We start from the raw sequence: 22495 nt of genomic DNA on the forward strand, positions 1-22495 counted from the left end.
CTTGTCGAGGCCGGGAAGAGAGGCGGAGACCGAGGCCGCAGCTGCGGAGATAAATGTTGGGTGGTGGACGGGGTGGGGGCTGGGGAAACGAGCTGGGGAATCGGTGGGAGGACGCGCGATGGTTTCCTGTTTCCGAACTTTAGAATTTAAAAGCCCCACCCGAGTGGACGGTGGCGTCCAGTTGTCATAACAACCCGCGGTCCGGCGGTGGGCGGGGCTAACGGGCTGCAGCCAAGAAACGGACGTGGAGGAACTGTCAGGATTCTGCCGGACTGGGGCTGCTGCTTCGCGTAGCCTTCGGCAGTCCGTTCGGTGAGCGACGCTCCTCAACCTGGCGTTCAGGACCCTTCACGGTCTGGTCCGTTTGCACCGCAAACTCCAGCAACTGAAAATTTCTTTCCCCAACACGTTGGGTACTTTTCACTCCTCTGAGCTCTTAGGTGCTCTTGCTGCAGCCTGTAATGCCTTTTCTTCCTCTGTTACCTTGTCCTCCTGGAGAACTTAAGAGTCTCTGGTTGTCCCCTTCAACCAGGTGATTCTGTTGCCCTCTGATCTGCCCTGCAGCCGGAGAACATCCTGTGATGTATATACCAGACCTGCCCTGCTGTTCCCAGATCAGGGTACAACAAGCTCCTGCCTCACTCTTGTGAGCACAGAAAAAGCAAAAAGCCCCCATTCACCTCGCCTGCTGCTTCCCTTGTTGGGTGCCAGGGCTGGGGCAGGAGTGTTCTCTTCCCATTTTATAGTGACAGAGGCCTCTCAGGCTGCAAGTCCTCTCAAGACGCCAGCTCTAAAGTGCCATCACCCCACATTTCTAAGCCTCCTTGACCCCTGAAGGGGCTCTGTTAAGACTCTGGGATACAAAAGGGGTGTGTTGGCCAAGTGCCTGATAATTTGAGTGTCAACTCCAAAAAAAGTGTTCTGGGGACTCCAAAATGTCTATTCTGTTCCTTTGTAAGGGGGCAGTAAAAAGTAGTGGCTTGAAATCCCCTCTGACTTTGATACAAATTCTGTCTGTAGATAATAATAGTATCTATGTTATATTGGACATATATGGTTTACATATATCTATATGTATTATATAGCTATCATATATCTATACATATATCTATCATTCTGTACATCATATCCATATACCCACATATCAAGTACATATATCTACATATTATTGTAAACTATCACCATATCCATTCATCTGTGGCTCCATCCTGCATTGTGCGTGCGGACATACACACACAGCACAGTGCCTGGCACTCAGTAACAGGAGCCTGCCAACTAGAAGGGAGACGGGGTATGTGGTCCCCCAATCTGTTTTCACCTCCCAAGGCAAGGGATGGTATGTGTATGCTTTGAAAAGTCAGCACCCTAAACTCTGGACCCTTGTCTCTGGGACCCCCTCACCTCACTCCATGTCCTCTGCAAGGTTCCTTGGATGATGGTACGCTGAGAGGCACCCCATGGCATCTCCTGATGAAGATGGGCGGCCCTCACTGCCCAACCCCTGGGATGCCATCCTTGAGGCCGTCAAGCACCAGCTCCCGTCTCTGGACTCGGATTCCTCCGTGGTAAGCAAGCACCTTCTTCCAACATCTTCCTAGGCCCCCACTGTCCTTTCCTCCCATGACAGACACGATGCTAACCGGAGAGCTCTGTGTCATGTAAGTGAAGTACCAAGCCGTCACCTCACTGCCCTGCTCATTCTGTGCCAGGCATTAACTGGGCTTAGCCGGTGGCAGGTAACCCAGAACTGGGTGCCCTGGATCTCACCTCCACCAGGTGGTGCTGCTGAGCCTATTTCTAAGTCAGTCTCTGAAATCAGTGTCAGCAAGGCCCTTGGGAAGAGAACTGGTCCCCCCAGACAGTCGGAGAGCCCGGGGCAGGGCAGGTGGGTGGAAGCTGAGGCCCTCCTGGCTCTGCCTCCGGCCGTTTAACCCAAAGCCTTCTCATCTGTCCACAGTCAGACTGCGAGGACGAGGAGCTGTTCATCTTCCAGCGAAATCAAACTGTCCTGATTCCAGACTTGTCAGAGGAACTGGCTGACGACCCTGCTGGGGCCTGGGTCACTTCCTCTGGGTCTCCTCCTGAGGTCTGTTAAATGCAGGCTCCAGGGGTCCATGAACCCGGGACCATCCCGTCAGAATAGGGTGTGGGTGCTCCTGGCCCTCACTGGGCTCTAAAGCAGTGTGGTTCTAAAGAGGTTAACGCCTCCGGTCTACCATCACCCGGGCCTTTCTCCGGGTACAGCCCAAGGAGTTCACACACCAGACATCTACTGGCCTTGTGCACGTCATGCTCCCAGGAGCCCAGAACGCTTAGAGCTGGGGGTAGGGACATGATTTTCTATCTGACTGTACCCCCTGCTCTTCCCTTTGACCCCTCACCACACACAGTCCTGAGCGCAAGCACCGACCCAGGGTCATCATATGGAGCCAGGGCATGTCCACACCAGAAGTCACCCACACCCCCAGCCAGGCCTAGAAATGCACCTGAAATAACTCTAAACAGGAACACTGCCAAGCGCCCTGGTTAGTTCAGTTGGAACCATGTCCACTTCACTTAATTTTGTGTTTTTTCCATTTCTACAATTACCTCGGCAGTTACTCTTCCAGACAATTATGGTTTAACCTGGGATGGAAAAGCCTGTACCGGCTCAAGGGGGTTGAGGCCTGGGTGTTGTCTTTTCTACCTCTAACCACTTGCACCTGTGCACACTGGCCAAAAGGGTGGAACAACCCGTGTCCATCAATAGACAAAATGGATAAACAATTGGATAAACAGACAATATGGATACAATGAAGTGTATCCATACCACAGAATAGAATTCATCTGTGAAAAGGAATGCAGTCCTGACACACAGCACAACACTGGAGCCTTGGAAACACGAAGCCAAGTGGAAAGACACACAAGACAAATACTGTGTGATTCCGTGCCTGTGAAATGTCTGGACCAGGCAAATACAGAGACAGGAAGTAGATGAGAGCTCACCAGGGGCTGGGGGAGGGGAGGACAGGGTTTCTGTTCCAGGTGATGAAAAACCTTTGGAAGTAGACAGTGGGGATGGTTTGTACAGCATTAGGAATAGAGTCAATGCCATGGAACTGTACATTTAAAAATGGTTGACATGGCAGATTTTATGTTCCTTGCGCATCTTACCACACACACCGCCCACCCCCCCCAACCCCCGCCGAGGGATGTTTGGAGGCTGCTAACCAGGGACACCTGTTTCCTGCCTAGCTAGCTGCGGTGCCTGTAGAATCTGCCGTGGAGCCCTGGGGCGAGTGGAATGCATGGCCCCAGCCCCAAGAGTCGGCCCCTCTGGAAGGAAGGGCCCCCGGCAAGAGCAGCTCTCTTCTCAGGATGTCTGCAGAGACCCCCCCACGGCAGAATGATGATGCAGGTGGGACCCTCAACACCAGTGTGTCACAGAGTCCTCACCAGGGGCCTCAGGGAGAGGCCACCTGCTCCCGTCAGGAAGCAGGCCTACAGACAGAGCCCCTGGGCGCAGCCTCACAGGCCCAGGAAGGCTCAGACGCAGCCAGCCGCAAAGCCCTGCGGAGGGAGAGGAGGAAGATGATCGAGAAAGACATCCTCCACAAAGTCACCTGGGACGGCCGCGACCCAGCCTGCCCTGATGCGAGCCGAGGGAAGGAGAAGGCCTGCAACACTGTGGAGGTGCCTTCAGAGGGGCCCCCAGGGTGTCTGCCCGTGCTTTCCCTCCAGGTAGGCGTGCCCCCAGCCCAGGCTTCCTCGAGGTGGTGGTCCTCCCCGCTACATCTGTCTTAGTCTCTTTGGGCTGTGATAACAAAAGTCCCATAGACTTGGGCAGGAGGCTTAAACAACAGAAACTAATTTTTCAGTCTGAAATCTGGAGGTCCAAGGTCAAGGCTCCATCACGTTTGGTGTCTAGTTGAGAGCATGCTTCCTGGTTCATTTGGAATGAGGGGGGAGCTCTCTGGAGTCTCCTTTTAAGGGCACCAATCCCATTCATGAGGGCTCCACCCCCATAACCTCATCACCTTCAAATACTATCACACTGGGGATTAGGAGTTCAACACATGAATTTTGGAGGGACACAGAGATTCAGTTCGTAGCAATGACCTCAGGCCCACGGCACCAGGCCTACCGTCAGGCAGGCAGGTCCTACCTGCCAGACAGACAATCCTCAGAGTTACAGTGAACAGGGAGGAGCAGGTAGTCCCCAGCTTTCTTAAAATAGAAAGAAAGAAAAAACTCATCCCAAGCATCATCGTGAAGACATAGAAGATAGAGCAGACTGTGACAAAGCAGCATCTGAAAATGTTCAAGCCCTTGTTCTCATACAAATAGTGAGCCCCCATTAACGCTATTATTTAGATCATCCACGAGAACCAGCAAGATGACAAAGCCGGTTCAAAGAGATCATGAGAAACGGATTTTGTTCAACAGGGGAGTGGGGAATGTGGAGATTAAATTGGTACACTAAGTACAGTAGGCTCAATGGGGCAACAGAACTTTGGGCTTAGCTGCTCCAATGGAGGGAAAAGAAAACCCTTGCATTTCTCAGTTTTACAAAGTTGTCAAACAGGTGAGCCCTGGTCAGTCAAACCAGCCCTCCCCGAGAAAGATGGGCTCATTAGAAGATGCCCCCATATGACATAGAAACATCACAAAATTATCTTTGTTGCCTTATTTGACAGATTTTCGTAACAACCTAGAGAAAACTGGCATCGAGTGTACCTGGAGGTCACTTTCACCAATTCTCTCCTGTCAATTCCATTCTTTCCTCGGCCCCTGTGGGAGGCGCTCGAGGCCTTAACAGGACACGCTTACTCCTGATTAACATCTCTGTGCCCACTGCATCACCGCCTCCACAGCCCTCTTCCAAGCCCTCCAATCCCAACAGCTGCTGTGTTTCTTAAAGGAGCAAAACGTTCTAACCTCCCAACATTCTAAACCTGTCTGAACCTAAATAGTTTTAAAATGACACTGAGCTTCCTCCAAGCCAGACAGTGTCTTTGTGCCAGAAATAGAAGTACTGCCCCAAAAAAGGCATAGGAAAGGGGGTGGCAAGAAAGGCAGGCCCCACCCACCTTCACGGGGGTGGTTCATTCTGTAAAGCCTATGTGTGGGGTGGGTGAGCCGGGGTGGGTGAGTGAGCCGCCTCATCTCAACCCTGGTTTCTGCCCCGGCCATCCCGGGACAGCCTCCTTGGATCCAGAATTCCTGTTCCTGGGACCCCGAGGCAGCCTCGTCATCACTGCTTTAATTATTTCAGGAACTTGAAGAGTGGGATTTGGATCAAGTCCTTCTGAGTCTGACTGGGCGAGAAGAGGACCGGGGAGATGGTGCTCCTGGAGCTGCGTGGTGGGCGGCTGGCCGCCTCCAGGGCCAAGGTTTGAGCTTGAGCACCGGGGGTGGGGTGGGGGGCCAGTACATCTCCACAAGCGGCTCCTTCCAGGGCTTCCCAGTGAAACGGGGGGACGGGCTGGGCAGGGTCACCTCAGCAGCTTGCCATGCCTCTGTGCTGCTCAGGCCTCACCTTCCCACACACACAAGACGCTGGACTTCATCCACCCATCCATCCATCCTTTCATTCACTCACCAACTCACCCATTCATCCACCCGCTATATATGTGACTGCCTTTTCCTTCCTCCCCACCTCCTCAGACCTTCCTCTTTCCCTCTGGAAGCCAAGTAATCCTGCATTTTGTGCCCCCTTCAGCCAGCTCCTAAACAGAATCCTGCTTCCACTGCCTCTCTGTTTACAAACAAAGCCAGGGGTAACTCCTGGGCTTTGTGGCCTGGCTCTGGGCAGTTTCCTAAAAGAGTTTCCCATCCCTCTTGGACACTCTGGCCCATAAAAGCGAGTGGAAGCAGGCCTGAGTTAAAGAAGGTGCAATTTCCAGCCCCTGGTTCCAGAGCAAAGGCTCCTTTTAAAAAGGGTTTTGTTTGTAATTTGACGCCTTAGAGCCCGACATGGAGAAACTCTCCGGGGCAGGGTTGAGGGCCGGTGGCTGCCTGCGGGGGCGGCAGTGTAGCGGGGTCTGTTATCCGCCTGTGTGCTGTGTGCGCAGCCTGTCACTCCTGCTCTACTCTCTGCAGCCCCCTGGACTGCAGCCCGCCAGGCTCTTCTGACCATGGAATTTTCCAGGCAACAATACTAGAGTCGGTTTCCACTATGCTCCAGGGGATCTTCTTGACCCAGGGATCTCCTGCATTGGCAGGTGGATTCTTTACCACTCCCCCGTTCTTCATTTAAAGGCACACAAGCCTTTAATTAAGCTATTCCACTTCTACAATCTATCCTCACACATCTATGTCAACACAGAAGGATATAAAGTACATTCAGTGAAAAAAAGTCTATAGAGGGGGACTTTCCTAGTGGTTCAGAGGTTAAGAATCCACGCTTGCACTGCATGGGGGCATGGGTTCCATCCTTGGTCAGGGAACTAAGATCCCACATCCCGCCTGCTGCTGCTGCTGCTGCTGCTGCTGCTGCTGCTAAGTTGCTTCAGTCGTGTCTGACTCTGTGCGACCCCATAGACAGCAGCCCACCAGGCTCCCCTGTCCCTGGGATTCTCCAGGCAAGAACACTGGAGCGGATTGCCATTTCCTTCTCCAAAGCATGAAAGTGAAAAGTGAAAGTGAAGTTGCTCAGTCTTGTCCCACCAAGTGAGGCAAAAATAACAACAAAAAAAACCTATAGAGGATGATCCTGTTGCCATTTAAAAATTTTTTTTAAGATTTTTCTTGGATGTGGGCTGGTTTTATAGAATTTGTTACAATTTTGTTTCTGTTTTGGGTTTGTTTGCATTTTTTATTTCTTATGTTTTTGGTTTTTTGGCCAGGAGGCATGTGGATCTTAGCTTCCTGACCAGGGATTGAACCTGCACCCCTGCATTGGAAGGCTAACTACTGCACCACCAGGGAAACTCCCCGTTGTTATTTAAAAAAAAAAAAAAAGGAAAAAACACAAACTGTTAAGCATGGTTCCCTCTGACAAGTGAGACAGGAGCCAGGAAGTGGACTACTTTGTGAACAGGTGGTCACCTCTGCTTCCCAGGGTGCACACAGCTCCCTGCTTGTGAAAGAAGGGGCCCCTCACCCTGCTGAGCTGGAGGGGGCCGCACTAAGGTTGTGAGCCGCAGAGGGTGGGCTGGGCCCCTGGCACTTCTCTGTGCATAATCCCAGCACGTCCATGCGAGGAGTCCTGAGGCTCAGGCTGCAGTGGGTCAAAGTGGGGGCCGTGTCCCCACCAAGCTGCCTTCGCCCTCTCTGCAGACCACACCGAGCCCAGCACCCAGGACCGGCTCATGGAACGCCTGAGCCTCCTGTGTGCCAGGCAGTCCAGAGCTGCCGCCTCTGCTTGGAGAGTGCCTGCTGATACACCCCAGGAAGCCCGGCCACGGGAAACCGGAAGCAGGTGGGCTTTGTCGACCCCTGGCCCCATCCTCCCTAGTAGTAGCTTCTTTCAGCGTTTATGGTGCCTTGATTTAAAGGCGGGGCACTTGATGTGTATTTCTCTTCATCTCAAGAATATGATCAGGTCATATTACTATTACCCCCCATTTTACAGAGGGGGAAACAGGCTGAGAGGTTGACTTGCCCAGGACATAAGTGGCAGAGCTGGGACTCAAGCCCCAAAGCACCTGCTCTTTCCCACACCATGGGAATCCTCGCTAGAGGAGGACCCTCTCCCTCTGGCCACTGTTGATTGGGCTAGCCCCAAGCACCTGTCCCCAGCCAGGTCAGCTGGGGGGTGGGGTGGGCAGAGGTAGGGACAGGGCCCTGGGGTCCCTTAAGGCCCAGCTGCATCCCAACTTCCGACACTCTGGTGGTCCCACCCTTTTTAGAAGTCTGAGAGCCAGGAATTCCCTTTCTTGCCTGAGCTAGCTGAAGCAGGCTTCTGTCCCTGACAACCCATGTGTCCGGTAGAAAGGACTTTGCACTGTCCAGTCAGTAGCCACTGGCTACACATGGCTAGTGCAGCTGAGGAACGGGATTTCTAACTTTTATTAGCTTAAATGCAAGTTTAAATAGCTTTTGGTGAGTGTCTACCACACTGGAAAGTGCAGACACAAAACATCTAGGCGCCACTCAGAGTTCCACTGGACAGCGCTGGCCTGAATCTTGAGGGCTGTTCTCAGGGTCCTGCACGGGGGTGCCCAGCCCAGCACGGGCAGGTCACAGTGACCACCAGGAAGTGACTCAGCCACCCCCACCCCCAAGATGTGCTTCCAGGGAGCTGGGCTTCCAGGCGCCAGCCCAGGACATGCAGCTGAGGAACCCGGCAGAGCCTCCCCCCATATTCACTGACCTGCGGCCAACGAAGACTTCAGACCAGGGGCCCTTGGAGAGGTACAGGAAGCGCTGACAGCTGTGCGGCGGGAGGAAGGGGACTTGGACAGCAGGTCCTGGGAGCTCTGCTCACTGGAGGGCTTTCAGCCAGGAACTGAGCCTGGCCCACAGTCCCACGGGGCCCCAGCCACAGGCCCTCCCTGCAGGGAGTGGGGAAGCTGGGGCACAGGGGGCTCACTCAGCCGAGGCTGGGGTACCCGGCCCTGGCTGCACCCCTCCACCACCTGCAGGAAGCTCACTGGCCCTGCGGCTTTGGCTGGCTGCCCATCTTCCTGCCTTGTGTCACACAGGAGCCCTGGGTGCTCCAAGTCCCTGGCGGGAGCCACGCCTGGCCAGAGTAGACTGGGCGGTTCCAGAGGAACCCACCTCTTGTCTGCCCGCAGCTCCAGCTCCTACTCCAGCTCCTCTGACAGCGAGGAGGCGGAAGAGACAGCAGCTCAGAGAGACCCGCAGGGCCCAGCCAGGCTACGGTAACCGCATGGGGCGCTCCTCACCGTCACAGGAGGGGATGCTCACCTGGTCCCAGCTCGCATTTCTAACATTGTTGCACTCAGCATCTTGCACATACAGAGCTTGCACAGGAGGGTGTGGGCTGCTCTAGGAGGCTGGCAGGGTAGCCCAGCCTGACCTGCTCCCCTCCAGACAACCCCCAGGATGCCTTAGCTTGGTTTCAAGAAGGGATTACATTTTCTTTCTGAAAAATAGCTCCGCAAATTGACTTGCTCCCTGCCAGTGATGGCAACAGAGGTGAAGAGATATTGTAGGGATGGGACTACGTGATTGGCTAACGGCCAGAGAGGAAAGGCTCAGGTCAACTAAGTGAAACGTCAGATTCAGGGAAGGCTCGGGTCTCTGAGGAGCGGAGACCACCCCAGGGCTGTGGGGTGAATTTGTACTACGCGCTCTGGCAGTCTCTGTCGCTTTTGGACTTCCAGACCTTGCAGATTCTGCCCTTTGGGAATGTCAGAGTCTACTGCAGCTTTCTTCCCACGTGGTGTGTGGCTGGACATCCAAGGCACAAAAAGGGGAGACGAACTGGGGTTGAGAAGTGCCACACAGGTGTCCTCCCAGAGGCCTTTAACGTGCTGACGTGCTGTGTGACAGTACGGGCTGGGAGGCCGCAGTCTGATTTCTTTAGTGTCTTGAGAGCCAGGCACACACTCCAGAAGCACCCTGGCTTCCCTCTGCTGGTGTCCTGTTTTGGGCACAGTACCCCAATATTGTGGCACAGCATTGGGAGGTTGGCTCCACTTAGCACTGATGGCGGTCACGCCTCCCGTGTCACAGGGACTGCACGGGGAAGAGTCGGCTCCTCCAGCAGCTCAGGGCATCTCGGGAGGCATCTGCTCGGCCTCAGCCGCCTGCCGGCAAGAGTCCTGTCAGTCAGAAGGCTCGGGCCCCTGGAGATCCGGCCGGGTCCAGCCCTGGGGTGAAGCAACACGTAACGCTCTGGGCTGAGAGGGGCACACAGGCCAGACCCGCAGGGGGACGTCCCAGCGACAGCCCGGGAGGCCTGGTGCCTCCTCGGGGTCAACTGCAGATGCCTCAGGTCTGAGGAGGTGAGCAGGTGATCTGACTTGCCTTCGACACCAACACCAAGGCATTGGTGGTCCCCTCACTCTCCTGTTTCCATCTGCAGCACGGGGACCCCCCCAGCTGGGGCTCTGCTGCCAGCCCTCTGCTGGAAATCAGTCAGAACATCTTCACACACTCACAGCAAGGACACCAGTGCAGACCTGTACATACAGCAGACGTGTCACATGGCCCCACACCCTCCAAAAAGCAGCCGGAGGGAACACCACGGAGACAACGGATTTGTTCTGACAGTGGGACTAGGGCGCTTTTTCAGCTTTTTTCATTTCTGCATTTTTTTTCCTCTTTAATGTGCATTTATTGATTTCCATGATACAAGGATTTTTTTGTTGTTTTTCTTGTAACTACAAAACTTAAGTAAAACTTCTTTAGAGAATTTCAGGGCTGAAAAGGTCTTGGAAAACTTAGCTTGATTTTCTGGGTCCTTGATGTTTGCTGTTTTGAACAAACCACAACACACACACACAGATGTCTGGATGGAAGGGTGGACTGAAATTTGCTTTTTTTTCTTTAACCAAGACACAAAGGCGGCACGTATATAATCATGTTCTAGGGTCCTTCCAAAGTAAAGGTGGGTTGACTTTTAAACACAGAACATGAATGTTCTAACGCTGGAAACTGTCACCCATGCCTACCCTCGTGGACGACCAGCAAGAGCTGAGGAGGCTCTGCCATCTCCCTCACCAACCCTTTCTAGCATTACTCCCGACCGCCACCAATTTTCAGTCCTTTCGTCAGTTCTTGGCCCAGCTGCTCCCCACAGGCTGAAGCCCTACTCTGTGACAACTCTGTTCTGGCTCCAACTTGTTTTCAAGGTCTCAGCGCCCCTCTGCCCTGTCTGCCCCATGGGAAGAGCAGAGCGGTCAGCTTGGACCCCCTGTGCCAAGGCTTCAGGCAGCCCAGCACAACCCTTGGCCTCTGGGCATGTGTTCCAGCATTCAGCTGAGGTCACCACTGGCTGCCGGGCCCTGAGGGTGGGCAAGGGCCCCCTTCCCACCCAGCCCCCCATAAGATAGAGCAGGCCCTGCCCAGCCACAGGCAGCCAAGATCGGGGCCAGACTCCACTTGATCTCACCACGGGGGCCTCACCGGCAGCCCCCATTCTCGACAACAAGGAGCATTTTTATTACAAGTCAGATGTGAGCTGGCTTCCGAGGCCACAGGAGGCCTCGGGGAGCCTGTCCTGCAGGGACTGGAGCCAGACTACTATCACCGGGGGCCCCCAGGCCCTCTCCTCACTGCAGAGGCCCCCGCCCTCCACTCCAAGGCGCACACAGCACGGTCAGAGCTCCGGCACCAGGCACACAGCCTCCACCAGTCACTAGCTCTCAAGAGCAAGAACTACTGGGGCAGGGGTGGGGGTGGGGGTGGAGGCAGAAGGCCAGACCATGCAGTGAGCATCTTGGTTCCCCAACCAGGGATCAAACCTGTGCCCCCTGCAGTGAAAGCATGCAGTCTTAACCACTAGACTTCCAGGGAAGTCCTGCAATGGCTGTTTTTAAAATTCCATTTCCCCTACTCTCTCTACCCTCTTCAATGGCAGTAAGTTCACTCAAGATGTTTCCCTCACAGTGACAGGAAACAAAAATCTTTGTCCCAGGTTCAACTCTGCTAACTGCTGAAGCAGCAGGCCAGGAGGGTGAGGGTTGAGAGTGGGTCCTGCCCCTTGGACAAGGTGCTTCAAGCTCCCAGGTCTGAGTCTTCATCTAGAACGTGAAGTCCTGTTACAGGACAGAGAACGTCAGGGAACAGGCACTGGACTGGCCCAGCTCTCAGGCCTGGCAGAGGGCAGCTACCTCCAGCAGCAGACGGGATGTGAGAAGTGAGTCTGTGAGGGGCAGGTGGGTGGGCCGTTGGCAACACTGATGTGGCTGGATCTGGGTGGACGCTACCTGCCCCACAAGCTGGCCCAGAAGGGAGAAGCCATCCCTCAACTGGGTGGCCCCAGTGAACACGCAGGACAGAGCCCAGGTGCCAGGATGACTGACAGACGCTGTTTATTAAGGGAACAGAGCAGAGCAGCTCACACCCCCGGGGTGTGTGGAAAAATAACAGTATGTCTAGTGATTGGATGGGACATCCTGAAACCCAGAGGTTTCAGAGCTGCCCCACCACTTCACTTGTGACAACAGCAAACAAGGCCTCTTATTGCGCCACTCAGCCATACGTGAGGCAACCGATGGGAACCGATCAGAGGCAGGACCACATCAGAAAGACAAAGTGGGGCAACCAAGGCCAGCCTGCATCCTGGGACATGGCCACCTGGGCCGGAACGATGGCAGCCCTGGCACCTCTCCTGGGGAAACCCCCAGACTTCCTGGCAAGCAGGGGAGGTTAGAAGGAAGGGTCCTCAGGGAAGCATTCCCGCATCAGCCGTCCATCCAACAGAACAGCTGTGGATCCAACAGAACAGCCATGGATCTGTGAGGGGAACCCCCAACCACTGTGTTGCTGGAGAACCCCCACGGGCTACACCTGGCAAGCGTGGCGAGGTTGGAAGGAAAGAGAAACCCTGGGAGGATGGGGACACGTAAAGCTGCAAGAGGCCACAGCCACCAAGGCTTCCCCCCAAGTGGGCTGAAGGGTGTCCCCCAAGTCAACAGTCAGAGCCTTAGTGGGGACCCCACTTGGAAACAGGTCCTTGCAGATGTAATGAGCTAAGATGAGGTCGTTCTGGACTGAGTGTGCCCTAAATCCAATGACGGCGCCCTTACAAGACAGGAGCACACATGGAGACACGCAGAAGGGGCTGGGGAGGTGGTGGCAGAGCCCTGTGGCCATAAGCCCGGAGGAGAGCGCGGGACGGACCCCACCCAAGCCTCCTGAAGGAGCAGCCCGCAAGCACCTTGACTTCAGACTCTGGCCCCTGACCTGAGAATTCCCGCTGCCGTGCTCCTCCGTGCGTGTTCTTCGTGGTAGCCCCGGACCCCGATCCACCTGCAGGGCCCGGCTTCCTGCTCACACTGGGCCCACGGGAACAAACAGAGTCTGAAGACGCCCGGAGATGGGGGAGCTGACTCCGGGAATGAAACGACCCTGCAGCTCCCCGAATGATCAGGCCCAGGCCCCGGGCGTGTCCTGGAGCCCTGGGGGTCTGCGCGGCGGCTGCTCCCCACCATGTGTGCGCTGGTGCTTGCGGAGGTCGGTGCCCCGGCGGAAGCCCCTGCCGCAGGCTGGGCAGGTGTGGGGCTTCTCGCCCGTGTGCGTCCTGCGGTGTGCGCTGAAGTGCGAGCTGTTGTTGAAGCGCTTCCCGCACAGCTGGCACTGGTAGGGCCGCTCGCCCGTGTGCGTCCTGCGGTGGATGACCAGGCTGGAGCTCTGGCTGAAGCGCTTGCCGCACTCGGCACAGGCATAGGGCTTCTCGCCCGTGTGCACCCGCTGGTGCGTGCTGCAGTTGGACCGGTCGCCGAAGCGCTTCCCGCACACCTGGCACTGGTAGGGCCGCTCGCCCGTGTGCGTGCGCTGGTGCTTGGTCAGGTGCGACGTCTTGCGGAAGGCCTTGCCGCACTCGGGGCACGTGTGTGGCTTCCGGACCCCGAGGGGCCCCGCTCTGTCCTGAGGCCGCTGGGATCTGGCCTGGCCAGGCCCCGGACCCAGATCTGGGAGCGCCTGGGCCCACGCTGTGCTCAGTGACGCGTCCTCCCCGGAGTCCTCGCCATCCTCCAATCGCCTCCCACGCTCTGAGACAGAGAGAGCACAGTGGCTGAGGCTCCACGGGGAGGGTAGGAGGGACAGGGACGCTTGGAGAAGGCGGGCAGGGGCGGGGCGGCCCATGTGAGGTGGATGATAGCAGTGCCTTAAAGTGCCCTTCCACACCTTCGTCGGGCACACAACACTCAGAGCTTGATTCCAGGAACTAAAATCACGGGCAGACACTCAGAAGCACACAGTAACTCATTAAGGCCTGTGAGGTGGGGCTGTGACGGTCCCATCCACACTTGAGGACACAGAAGCCCACGACTCAACAGGGGAGGGACAGGCCCTCCGAGAAACATCCGCGCCCCCCACCCCCACCTGTGCCCCTCCTGTTTCCACAATGGCTCATCGGGGAAGCCAAGCGTGGGCTGGAGCTCACGTTCACCTTGTCTGTACAACTGAGACATGACAGAACCACAGCCCTGGCCTTTGGGGAGAGCTTTTACAGAGAACTGAGTCTGGCAGCTCCTCAGATGGTCACACCAAGTGACCACATGACTGTGCAATTCCACCCCCAGTGTAGGCCCCAGAGAGTGAGCTCTGCTGGCTGGGCGACACTCGGCCCCTCCTGTCTTCGCTGGACCAGGCTCCCCGTCGCACCTGCGTGCGGCACACTGTCCCAGCTGAGCTGGCAGGACTCCCTCCTGCGACCCTGAGGGCGTGCCTCTCGAGCCCCTGAAGCCCGCCTCCCCTCGCCTTCCCTTCAGGCGGGGCTCAGTCTGTCTTTGCAAGCGAAGTTTCACACACACGCCCGTGTCTTTTTATACCATCTGTGGCTGCTTTTGCACCAGGACGGTGGAGCTGAGGCATCGATGGCAAGGGAGACTGCATGGTCCCTAAAACCTGTTCACTTCTGGCCCTTTTTGGAAAAAGCCTGCCAACACTTGCTCTAAGCCCTTGAGCTTGAAGCCCACAGACACAGTCACCAAGGTCTCAACCCAGGAGAAGGGAGATTTTCATCTGGGATCCCATCTCCTCGCAGATGCCTTACCTGAACTGGCTCCACCAGAGACCTCCCTTGGCCCCGAGGCTGCTCGAGCTGGGTCCCGCGGGTCTTCTCCTTGCCCCTGCAGGGCGGTCAGACAGGGCCTGGGCGTGGGGAGTCCTGTTTGCGGAGAAAGAGAAGAGAGGATGTGAGTGTGGCCGGGACAGAACACAGGACTGCAACAACCTCCTCCTCATGAGGGCAAAGGGCTGTCAGGGGTGACCTGAGGACAAGCTCAATACCTTGAAAGACAGAGAGGGAGGCGCTCTGCTTCTGTGCAGACTGGCTGCTCGGAGAGGAGGAAGTGAGTGAGGAAACAGGGCCAACGGCTCTCCCTGACTCTGGGAGGGAAACCAGGTGCCCCGAGGTGTCAGGGTGTCACCATGACCAAGGGAAAACAGCCAAGAGTTACAAAACACGCAGGAGGCAGGCACAGCACAGAGGCAGAGAGAGGTGGGGCAGCAAGCTGCACACCCAGCAGACCAGCGTTCTCGGCAATGGACAAGTTTCATCTCTACTCGTTGTGTACACAGTTAGTTTGGGAAAAGTGAGGATATAAATGAAAGTATGTGATCATTAATTTTCTGTGCCAACCCAGCCAGGCTATGGTGTCACCGTCTGGTTATATAGCAAGCTTTTTTTTTTCCCTGGCCATGGGGCTTGCAGGATCTTAGTTCCCCAACCAGGGACTGTTGGCAGTGAAAGCACAGAGCCCTAACCACATTGGCCACCAGAGAATTCCCTAAATACCAGTCTAGATGTTGCTATGGAGATTATTTTGTAGACATAATTAATATCTACAATCAGATGACTGCAAATAGAGCAGATTACCCTCCACACTGAGGGTGGGCCTCACCAAATCAGCTGAAGGCCTTAAGAGCAAAACTTGAGGTTTCCTGGAGAAGAAATTCTGCCTCCAGATGGCAGCCTAGAAGTCCTACCTGGGTTTCCAGCCAGCTGGCTTGCTGTACAAATTTCAGACTTGCCAGCCACCACAATCATGAGAGCCAATTCCTTAAAATAAATCTCTCCATACACACACATCCTAATAGTTCTTTCTCTCTGGAGAACTCCAACTGATAACAAAGCAGGGTCTCAACTCCTTTAGAAAACATCTCAGGAAGAAAACAAGTGTCAAGAGCAGCAGGGCAAGCTGAGAAGGGACAGCATGGGGTGGGGAGAAAAGGCCGTGGACAGCCAGAGCCTGGTCAAGAGAAGCCCTGCCCACAGGGGCCAAGGGTGGCACAGAGGCTGAACTGACACTGGACAAGCTGTGTGGCGGAGGAGGAAAAGAAGGCACCCAGGGCGGCTCTGGGCATCTGCCTGAGATGGGGCAAGCGCCATGCTGCCCTCGATGCAGGCAGGGCGCCAACAGGACACCTGGTGGCCCTGGCAGTGCAGGCTGCATGCAGCGGCTGCTTAGCAGACTCGCCAGGGAGCAGTCCTGACTCACGCAGCCATCCCCTGGGCACAAGGCCCACGAGTCCCTACTGTTCACAGCCTCTCCAGGGATTCTTCAGGCCACTAAAGTTTGAGAACTGCCGGAGCAGCTCCTAAAGGTGGTGGGAGCCAGGGAAAGTGCTGAACAGGCAGGTGGCCAGGGGCCTCGGGTCCTGGAGACCAACATACACCCTCAGCGAGCCTGAAGGAAGCGGCACCCTCCCAGAGACTCGCCCACTCTGGGACACAGCGCGGCGTCTGACAGCGTCTCCCCACGGCACCTGCATCCTCCAGCAGCACGTCGCAGCTGTGGTCCTGCTGAGCCAGGTCCAGGCAGCCCCACTCCTCCTGGGACAGGTACACGGCCACGTCCTCCAAGGTCACCGGCACCTGCGGGAACGCAGCTTGCTGAGCCAATGCCCCTGCTCCTGCAGGCGGGGCCAGCCTGGTGGGCTCGCCCGTCCCCTCCTCTCGTGTGATGACGGAAGGTCCTGCTTCCCCCGCCTTTTTCCCTTCCCACCCTTTCCCTTTCCGCATGCTGTTATCCACTCCCTCCTCCGAAGCGCAGCTCAGGCACGGCTGGACGCTGCTTTTCAGGACACTGTCGCCACTAAGCTCCGTGCCAGTGCCGCAGGGCCAGGGACCACGAACAGACATGCTGTGGGGAGCAGCTGCGTCTGCTGAGATCTCACCCACTCGAGCCGACACTATTCGGGTTCCCAAGTTAGCCCGCCCTGCCTCAGCTCAAGCCAGCCCCGAGACCCGAATGGGGTGACCTGGGGACTTCAGGATGCCTCTAGACCAGTGGTACCCAAGTCTAGCACCAGAGTTACCTGGAAGCACAATTAACACCCAAGCAAACAAGATCCACAAGAGGCAAATGCACAGAGAGACTGGGGGCTGCCAGGGGCTAAGGGAGAGGAAATGGGGAGTGACTGCTAATGGGTGGGGGGTATTTTGGGGAGGTGATTAAAATGTTCTAAAACTTGATTGTGTAAATATACTAAACACTGTATACTTTAAATGGGTGAATTGCATGGTATGTGAATTATACCTCAACAGAGCTGTTACTGAAACAAAGGAGATTAGGACGTCAGGCCAGGTCTGGGGGAAAATTCTCTAATTTTACCCTGATCCTAGGAGATTTTAACATACAGCTGGTTTGAGGCGGTTGCCCAAGCTTACCACTGGGACTGCAGAATCCTCCAGCACAAACCTGATACTCAGGTGGCATCTGAGAGCAGGTAAGACTTCCCAGGGGGTGAAGGTCCGCCTCGAAAACCCACAGACCTGACCACTTGAGAGAAGCGTGCCTGTAACAAGGGTGTGGGATGCATGGGGATGCTGCAGAGTGGGAAGCTGTTCACCTGGGACCAGGCTGAAAGGAAGGATGTGGCCAGGGCTGCTGTCTCCTGATGCTGTGAAGCTGCAGGGCCTGGGGAGAGAGTACAGAGTCACCCACCCGTGGCCACAGCAGTGAAGGCGGGACAGGTCCAGCCACCCCTCATGGACGCTCACCTGCAGGGAGCCCGCCCACCCCACAGGCACACAGTTCTGACCAGCCATGGTCCTTCCCCTTTCCCTTCCTGGGTGCAGGGCTCCACTTTCCTCGAGAGGGGCAGCTACTCACCCCTGTTTGGCCAGAGCGAGGGGCCTCCTCTTGGCCTGTGGCTCAGCTGGGCTGGGGGTGGCTGGCTGGAGTGCTGAGCCCCTTCCCCCAGGGAGAGCTCCTCTGGCTGGGCTTCCACCTGGTGTTTTGAGAACCACTCCTCTGTCCCATGGGACAGTGCATCATTAGGGAGTAACTCTGGATCCTACAACAGACAGAGATCTGCCCACCAGCTCCCAGGAGGCTGGGGGTGCCCACAGGTGCCCCACCCTTCATCGTGGGCACCCTGGTCCCAGGCTCTGCTTCATCACTGGGCCGCCTTGTTCATTCTGACGGCCTCTGCAACCATCCATGTGCTGCCCTTCAGCCAGCCCCCAGGGAGAAGGCCAGTGACCCAGGAAGAGGTCAGACTTCCAAGCTGGGGAAGGGGAGGCCTGCTCCACTCCTGAAACTCTGCATCTCGCTCCATCACACCATATCACACTCTCACCCTTCCTCCCTTCCGTGAGTGTTCCCGAAAGGACTGAACCAGGAAGGCCCCTAATCAGCTTTCATCTTGGAAGTCTGAGTTACTGCACTTGTTCCACTTCTTAAGGTTATCTCCAAGCCTTCTGGAACCATCTACCTCCTAATTCCAAGGAAGGTGAATCAGACGAACTTGGGTCTCAGAGTGCACTGACCTCCGTAACCGTACCAAGGACAAGAGACATCCCTGGGGAACTGTGAAACCAGCGCCAGGGACCCTGTCCCAGGCTTAACATTTCACAGCCCTGTCACCCGGAGGTGACGGTGCACAGTGGCAGAGGAAAGCCCGTGCCAGGGACCCCAAGAGCCCAGGCTGCCGGGGGTCTGAGAAGGGCTCCTGGATTCCTGCTGGCCATCTCAAAGCAGGATTTGCTTATTGCATTCGACTCACCTTGTGGTCAGGGTTTGTTTTTTTTTTTTGGTGGTGGGGTGGGTGCTGCTCTCTTTTGACAGATGCAAAAGAACAGCAGTGTGCAGCCAATGGCACTGCCACGGGAAGAAAGGTGACCTGCAGAGTTTGCCAAGTATCTAGTCAGAAGGAATCAATCTGACTCAAGCAGAAGAGATTTGTTAAGAGACTCCCCACTGCTCCCCAAATTTGCTGAGGAGGAGGAGAGTGCTCAAGAGTGGTGCTCTCTGGAGAATGTTCCATGATGATGGAAGTGTCCCATATCTGTGCTATCCTTGTCCAGCAAGTAGCACTTGGCCACATGTGACAACTGAGCCTCTGGAAGGTGGTAAAGTACAACCTATGAATTTATTTTATATTTTATTTAACTATGAGAAAAACCACACATGGCGGCTACTGTATTGAATGGTACGGCTCTGGAGAGACTGGGGCTCCAACCAGGGCACCCATCAGCACCTGGTCTTTCTTCCCAGGGCTCCTCCCTCTTTGGGAATCTTTTCAACTCTCAAGGTCCAGCCTTAAAAGGCCTCCAGCCTCCCTCCCATCAAAACCTGTGTGTGTTGGGATGGTGTTAAGGAACCGAACCATAGAGCTCAGAAAGGGCGACTGGGACAATACTGGTGAAACAACAGATGCATACACACTAGCCACGGCTGGGAAACTGCAGCTACCTTCTTCAGGGTCAGCCCAGAGCGCATGGGACCTACAAATGCAGACCTCAGGAGCAGGGCCCCGATTCCTCACCTCAGGGCCCAAATGCCCCCCACCTCACCCGCGGCCTCTGCTTCCTGGGCTCCCGCTGCAGCCCTTCCACGAGGACCACGGCCTCCTCACCACTCTCTGGCTGCTGCTCCCGCACCCGGGCCTGGATCTCCCCCGGAAGCACCGTCAGGAACTGCTCCAGCACCAGCAGCTCCAGGATCTGCTCCTTGGTGCGCAGCTCGGGCCTCAGCCAGCGGCAGCAGAGCTCCCAGAGGCGGCTCAGGGCCTCCCGAGGTCCCGCCACCTCCTGGTAGCAGAACAGCCTGAAGAGCTGGCGGAAGGTTTCAGGGCTGGGGTCTTCCGCCTCCAGGGAGGGCTCCTCTTCCCAGCAGTAGTCGTCCTCCACTTTGACAACGAGGATGTCACCCTCATCCTGCTCCAGGGGAGCCAGAGGCTGGGGGCCGGGAGAGGTCGCCATTGCTCCTGGCGGCCCTTGCCCTTTCTCCGGCCTGGAGATAACGCCTGTCTCTCCCTGCACCTCTGGCCAGACACTGGGAAAGATGTTTTCAGGTCTCTGTGGAGAGACAGTTAAACTCATATGGGGTGCAGCACAGAGGCTGGATAAGCGTCTGCGCCCATAAGCCCCTGCCGTGGCCCCAAGGCCAACTCTCCCTTATTGGCAAAAGAAAAAGTTAAAGTAGATCAACCTGTCTTCACTACTAACCCCATAATTCCCAGGAGAATTTCTTAATCTCTGGGCCTCAGTTCTTCAAGTGAAAGAGGAGGTTGCTGAGAGGACAAAACAGGCTGTTTTAAAAGGGTTTTCTTTAACACAGAGCCTGGAACGCGGTCAGAATTCGAGAAACGCTGAGTTTTCATTTTCACAGTTTGCCATTTTTGGACGAGGTCCTTTGAAAATGTAATGAGAATCTGGGACATCTCTGCCCAGGCGGGCTTAGATTGTATCCCAACCTGAACCCGGATTTCGGGCTCCACGAGCCCCACCACAGCCCCTCTCCCTCCAGTGTCTCGACAGGGTCAGGGCTCCCTGGCCGACCCGCTTTCCCGTCTCGCCCCTTCAGCAAGAGGGACAGCTAGGACAGAGGCCGAACACGAACCACGCTCCATCAAGCGCCGCGGACAGAGAAGCTCGAGCGGGGACCCTGCGTCCGCACTCACCGACAGCGCTGCGACTCGTGGGGAGCTCGCGGCGAGCCGGTGCTGCGGGGTGGAACCGGAGTGGAACAGTGGGTACGGAGGTCTAGGCGGTCCAGAAACTAGGACCAGCATCCGTGCATCACAGACCCGGACGCTCGGAAGCGACCATTGGCTGAGCCGCGCGTCGAGCTGGAGAGCAAGGCCGCGAGGGCCGCCCACGGGAAGCATTCTGGGTAACGTAGTCCTTGCTCGTTCCAGCCCGCTGTTGAATGGGAATGGGTCTTGGAGGGCGGGCCAAAGGGAGGCATTTTCGGTAACGCGGCCCTTTCACTATTGGCTGAACCGACTTTCACGCAAAGAAACGAACTACGTAGCGACTCTGCTCCGCGAGGTGGGACCCGCTCAGTTCAGAGAAACCTGGCGGTCGGCGATCCACTGGGGTCGCAGAGTCGGAGACAACTGAACTGAACTGAGGCCCCGCGGGATGCACTGTGGGTAATGTAGTCCTCCCCCGGGTAAGCCACGCCCTGGGTTAGAATGGTCCTGCGAGGCGCTGTGGGCTTCCCTGGTAGCTCAGCTGGTCAAGAATCCGCCTGCACTGCAGGGAACCCCGGTTCCTGGGTCCACTGGAGAAGGGATAGGCTATCCACTCCAGTAGGCATTGTAACAGCCTTGCACCTTCAGTGCGCATGTGTGAGTGCTCCAGAGGCTACCCACCTACTTGGCCATCCTCCCAGCTTTCGTTCTACCACTGCCCCCGACCTGAGAAAGTCTCGAGGTGGAGGGGACCCTGGAAATTTACTGTTTTACTTACACAGTACAATGTATATGCCAGGCTCTGTTCTAAACGCTTTGTAATTATTAAATCGGTTCCTCTTTGAAACAAAGGTGGTTTTATTATCCCTGTTTTATAAGGTCAGTAAACAGAGGTGCAGGGCTTCCCTGGTGGCAAGAATGGTAAAGAACCTGCTGCAATGCAGGGGACCTGGGTTTGATCCCTGGGTCGGGAAGATCCCCTGGAGGAGAAAATGGGAACCCACTCCAATATTCTTGCCTGGGAAAACCCACAGACAGAGGAGCCTGGAGGGCTACAGTCCATGGGGTCGCCAAAGAGTTGGACACAACTTAGCCAACTTAGCAACTAAACAGCAACAACACACACAGGTGCAGAGGTTCAGTGACCTGCCCAAAGACACACACAACCAGTAGGTGCAGAGCTGGGGTGAGGCTGGAACTCAGGTATCTTAGTTCAACCCCAATTTTAGAGGCTGGAAGATGAAGACTGACAAAATTACTTGTTTGGTGCATCTTGGTTATCAACTGCTTATTTCTTCATTTGTTAATTTGATCAACAAATATGTATTTATTGGGCTCTGCTCTGCAGGCACCATGAACAGGAGGTGAACTGGACAGTCACCTGTGTCCCTGTGGAGCTTGGAGGAGGGAGGTGTAGGCAGATAGGGAGCTCTGAGCAGGTAGAGGATCACGGTGAGGCTTGTGTGCCTGGCGGTGAGTAGTAAGAGCTCCATAAAATCATTGACTAACCACCAGACGACCCTGAGTCCTTCAGCACTGGCATCCCCAGGCCTAGCACCTTCCACTGGCTTCCTTCTTTCCATCCACTTCATTCTCGCATTTTCCATTTTCGCTCACGTTCCACTTCCCCCGCTACAACCAACATCCATTTTTTCTTGTGAGCACGCAGGCAGAACAAGACGCTGGGCTGCCCACCCCCTGGCTTCTGGGGACCACCCCTGCATAGTGGGACGCATCTTTAAGGGAAGACACCAGATTTCAGGGCAGCCTCGTGGTGGGGCTTCAAGCAAGGCAGGACCAGATGTGCTGCATTTTCCCCTTACAATCTTGGACTGCTGGTCAGGAAAGCCAGGCTCTTGGAGGGAACCAGAACCAAGGTGTGGGGCGGTCCAGAGCACTGGCACTCGAGCTGAGCACAAGCAGCCTGCCATTCTGTCAGCCTCAGCGGGGAGTGGAAAGGGGAAATTTGAACAAGTCACAGAGGTATGTAGCAGGGGAGGAAGAG

At 55.8% G+C, this 22495-nt stretch overlaps 2 protein-coding genes across 4 annotated transcripts; one reads left to right on the forward strand and one right to left on the reverse strand.

Annotated features, from left to right (window-relative positions):
- Window positions 1-96: 96 nt before the first annotated feature.
- On the forward strand, window positions 97-10114 carry DNAAF8 (dynein axonemal assembly factor 8). 3 transcript variants are annotated; one of them, XM_055561167.1, is made up of 10 exons: window positions 97-312; window positions 1424-1565; window positions 1958-2086; window positions 3235-3720; window positions 5255-5372; window positions 7261-7402; window positions 8209-8337; window positions 8721-8807; window positions 9625-9896; window positions 9977-10086. In XM_055561167.1, the coding sequence occupies exons 2-9, from the start codon at window positions 1458-1460 to the stop codon at window positions 9890-9892; spliced, it is 1467 nt and encodes a 488-aa protein (XP_055417142.1). In that variant the 5' UTR covers window positions 97-312; window positions 1424-1457; the 3' UTR covers window positions 9893-9896; window positions 9977-10086. The 3 variants fall into 3 exon arrangements, with proteins under 3 accessions (XP_055417142.1, XP_055417141.1, XP_055417143.1); XM_055561166.1 differs by having other exon boundaries at window positions 9625-10114; XM_055561168.1 differs by lacking the exon at window positions 97-312 and having other exon boundaries at window positions 1250-1565; window positions 9625-10114.
- Window positions 10115-11911: 1797 nt separating this feature from the next.
- On the reverse strand, window positions 11912-21328 carry ZNF500 (zinc finger protein 500). The gene is made up of 7 exons (XM_055561172.1): window positions 20476-21328; window positions 19367-19870; window positions 17682-17865; window positions 17419-17486; window positions 16333-16441; window positions 14618-14731; window positions 11912-13610 (listed from the first exon to the last, which is right to left on the reverse strand). Exons 1-7 carry the CDS (start codon window positions 20680-20682, stop codon window positions 12985-12987), a joined length of 1812 nt encoding a protein of 603 aa, XP_055417147.1. The 5' UTR covers window positions 20683-21328; the 3' UTR covers window positions 11912-12984.
- Window positions 21329-22495: the final 1167 nt, after the last annotated feature.

The sequence above is a fragment of the Bubalus kerabau genome, chromosome 23 (assembly GCF_029407905.1).
Source record: "Bubalus kerabau isolate K-KA32 ecotype Philippines breed swamp buffalo chromosome 23, PCC_UOA_SB_1v2, whole genome shotgun sequence".
Taxonomy (NCBI): Eukaryota; Metazoa; Chordata; class Mammalia; order Artiodactyla; family Bovidae; genus Bubalus; species Bubalus kerabau.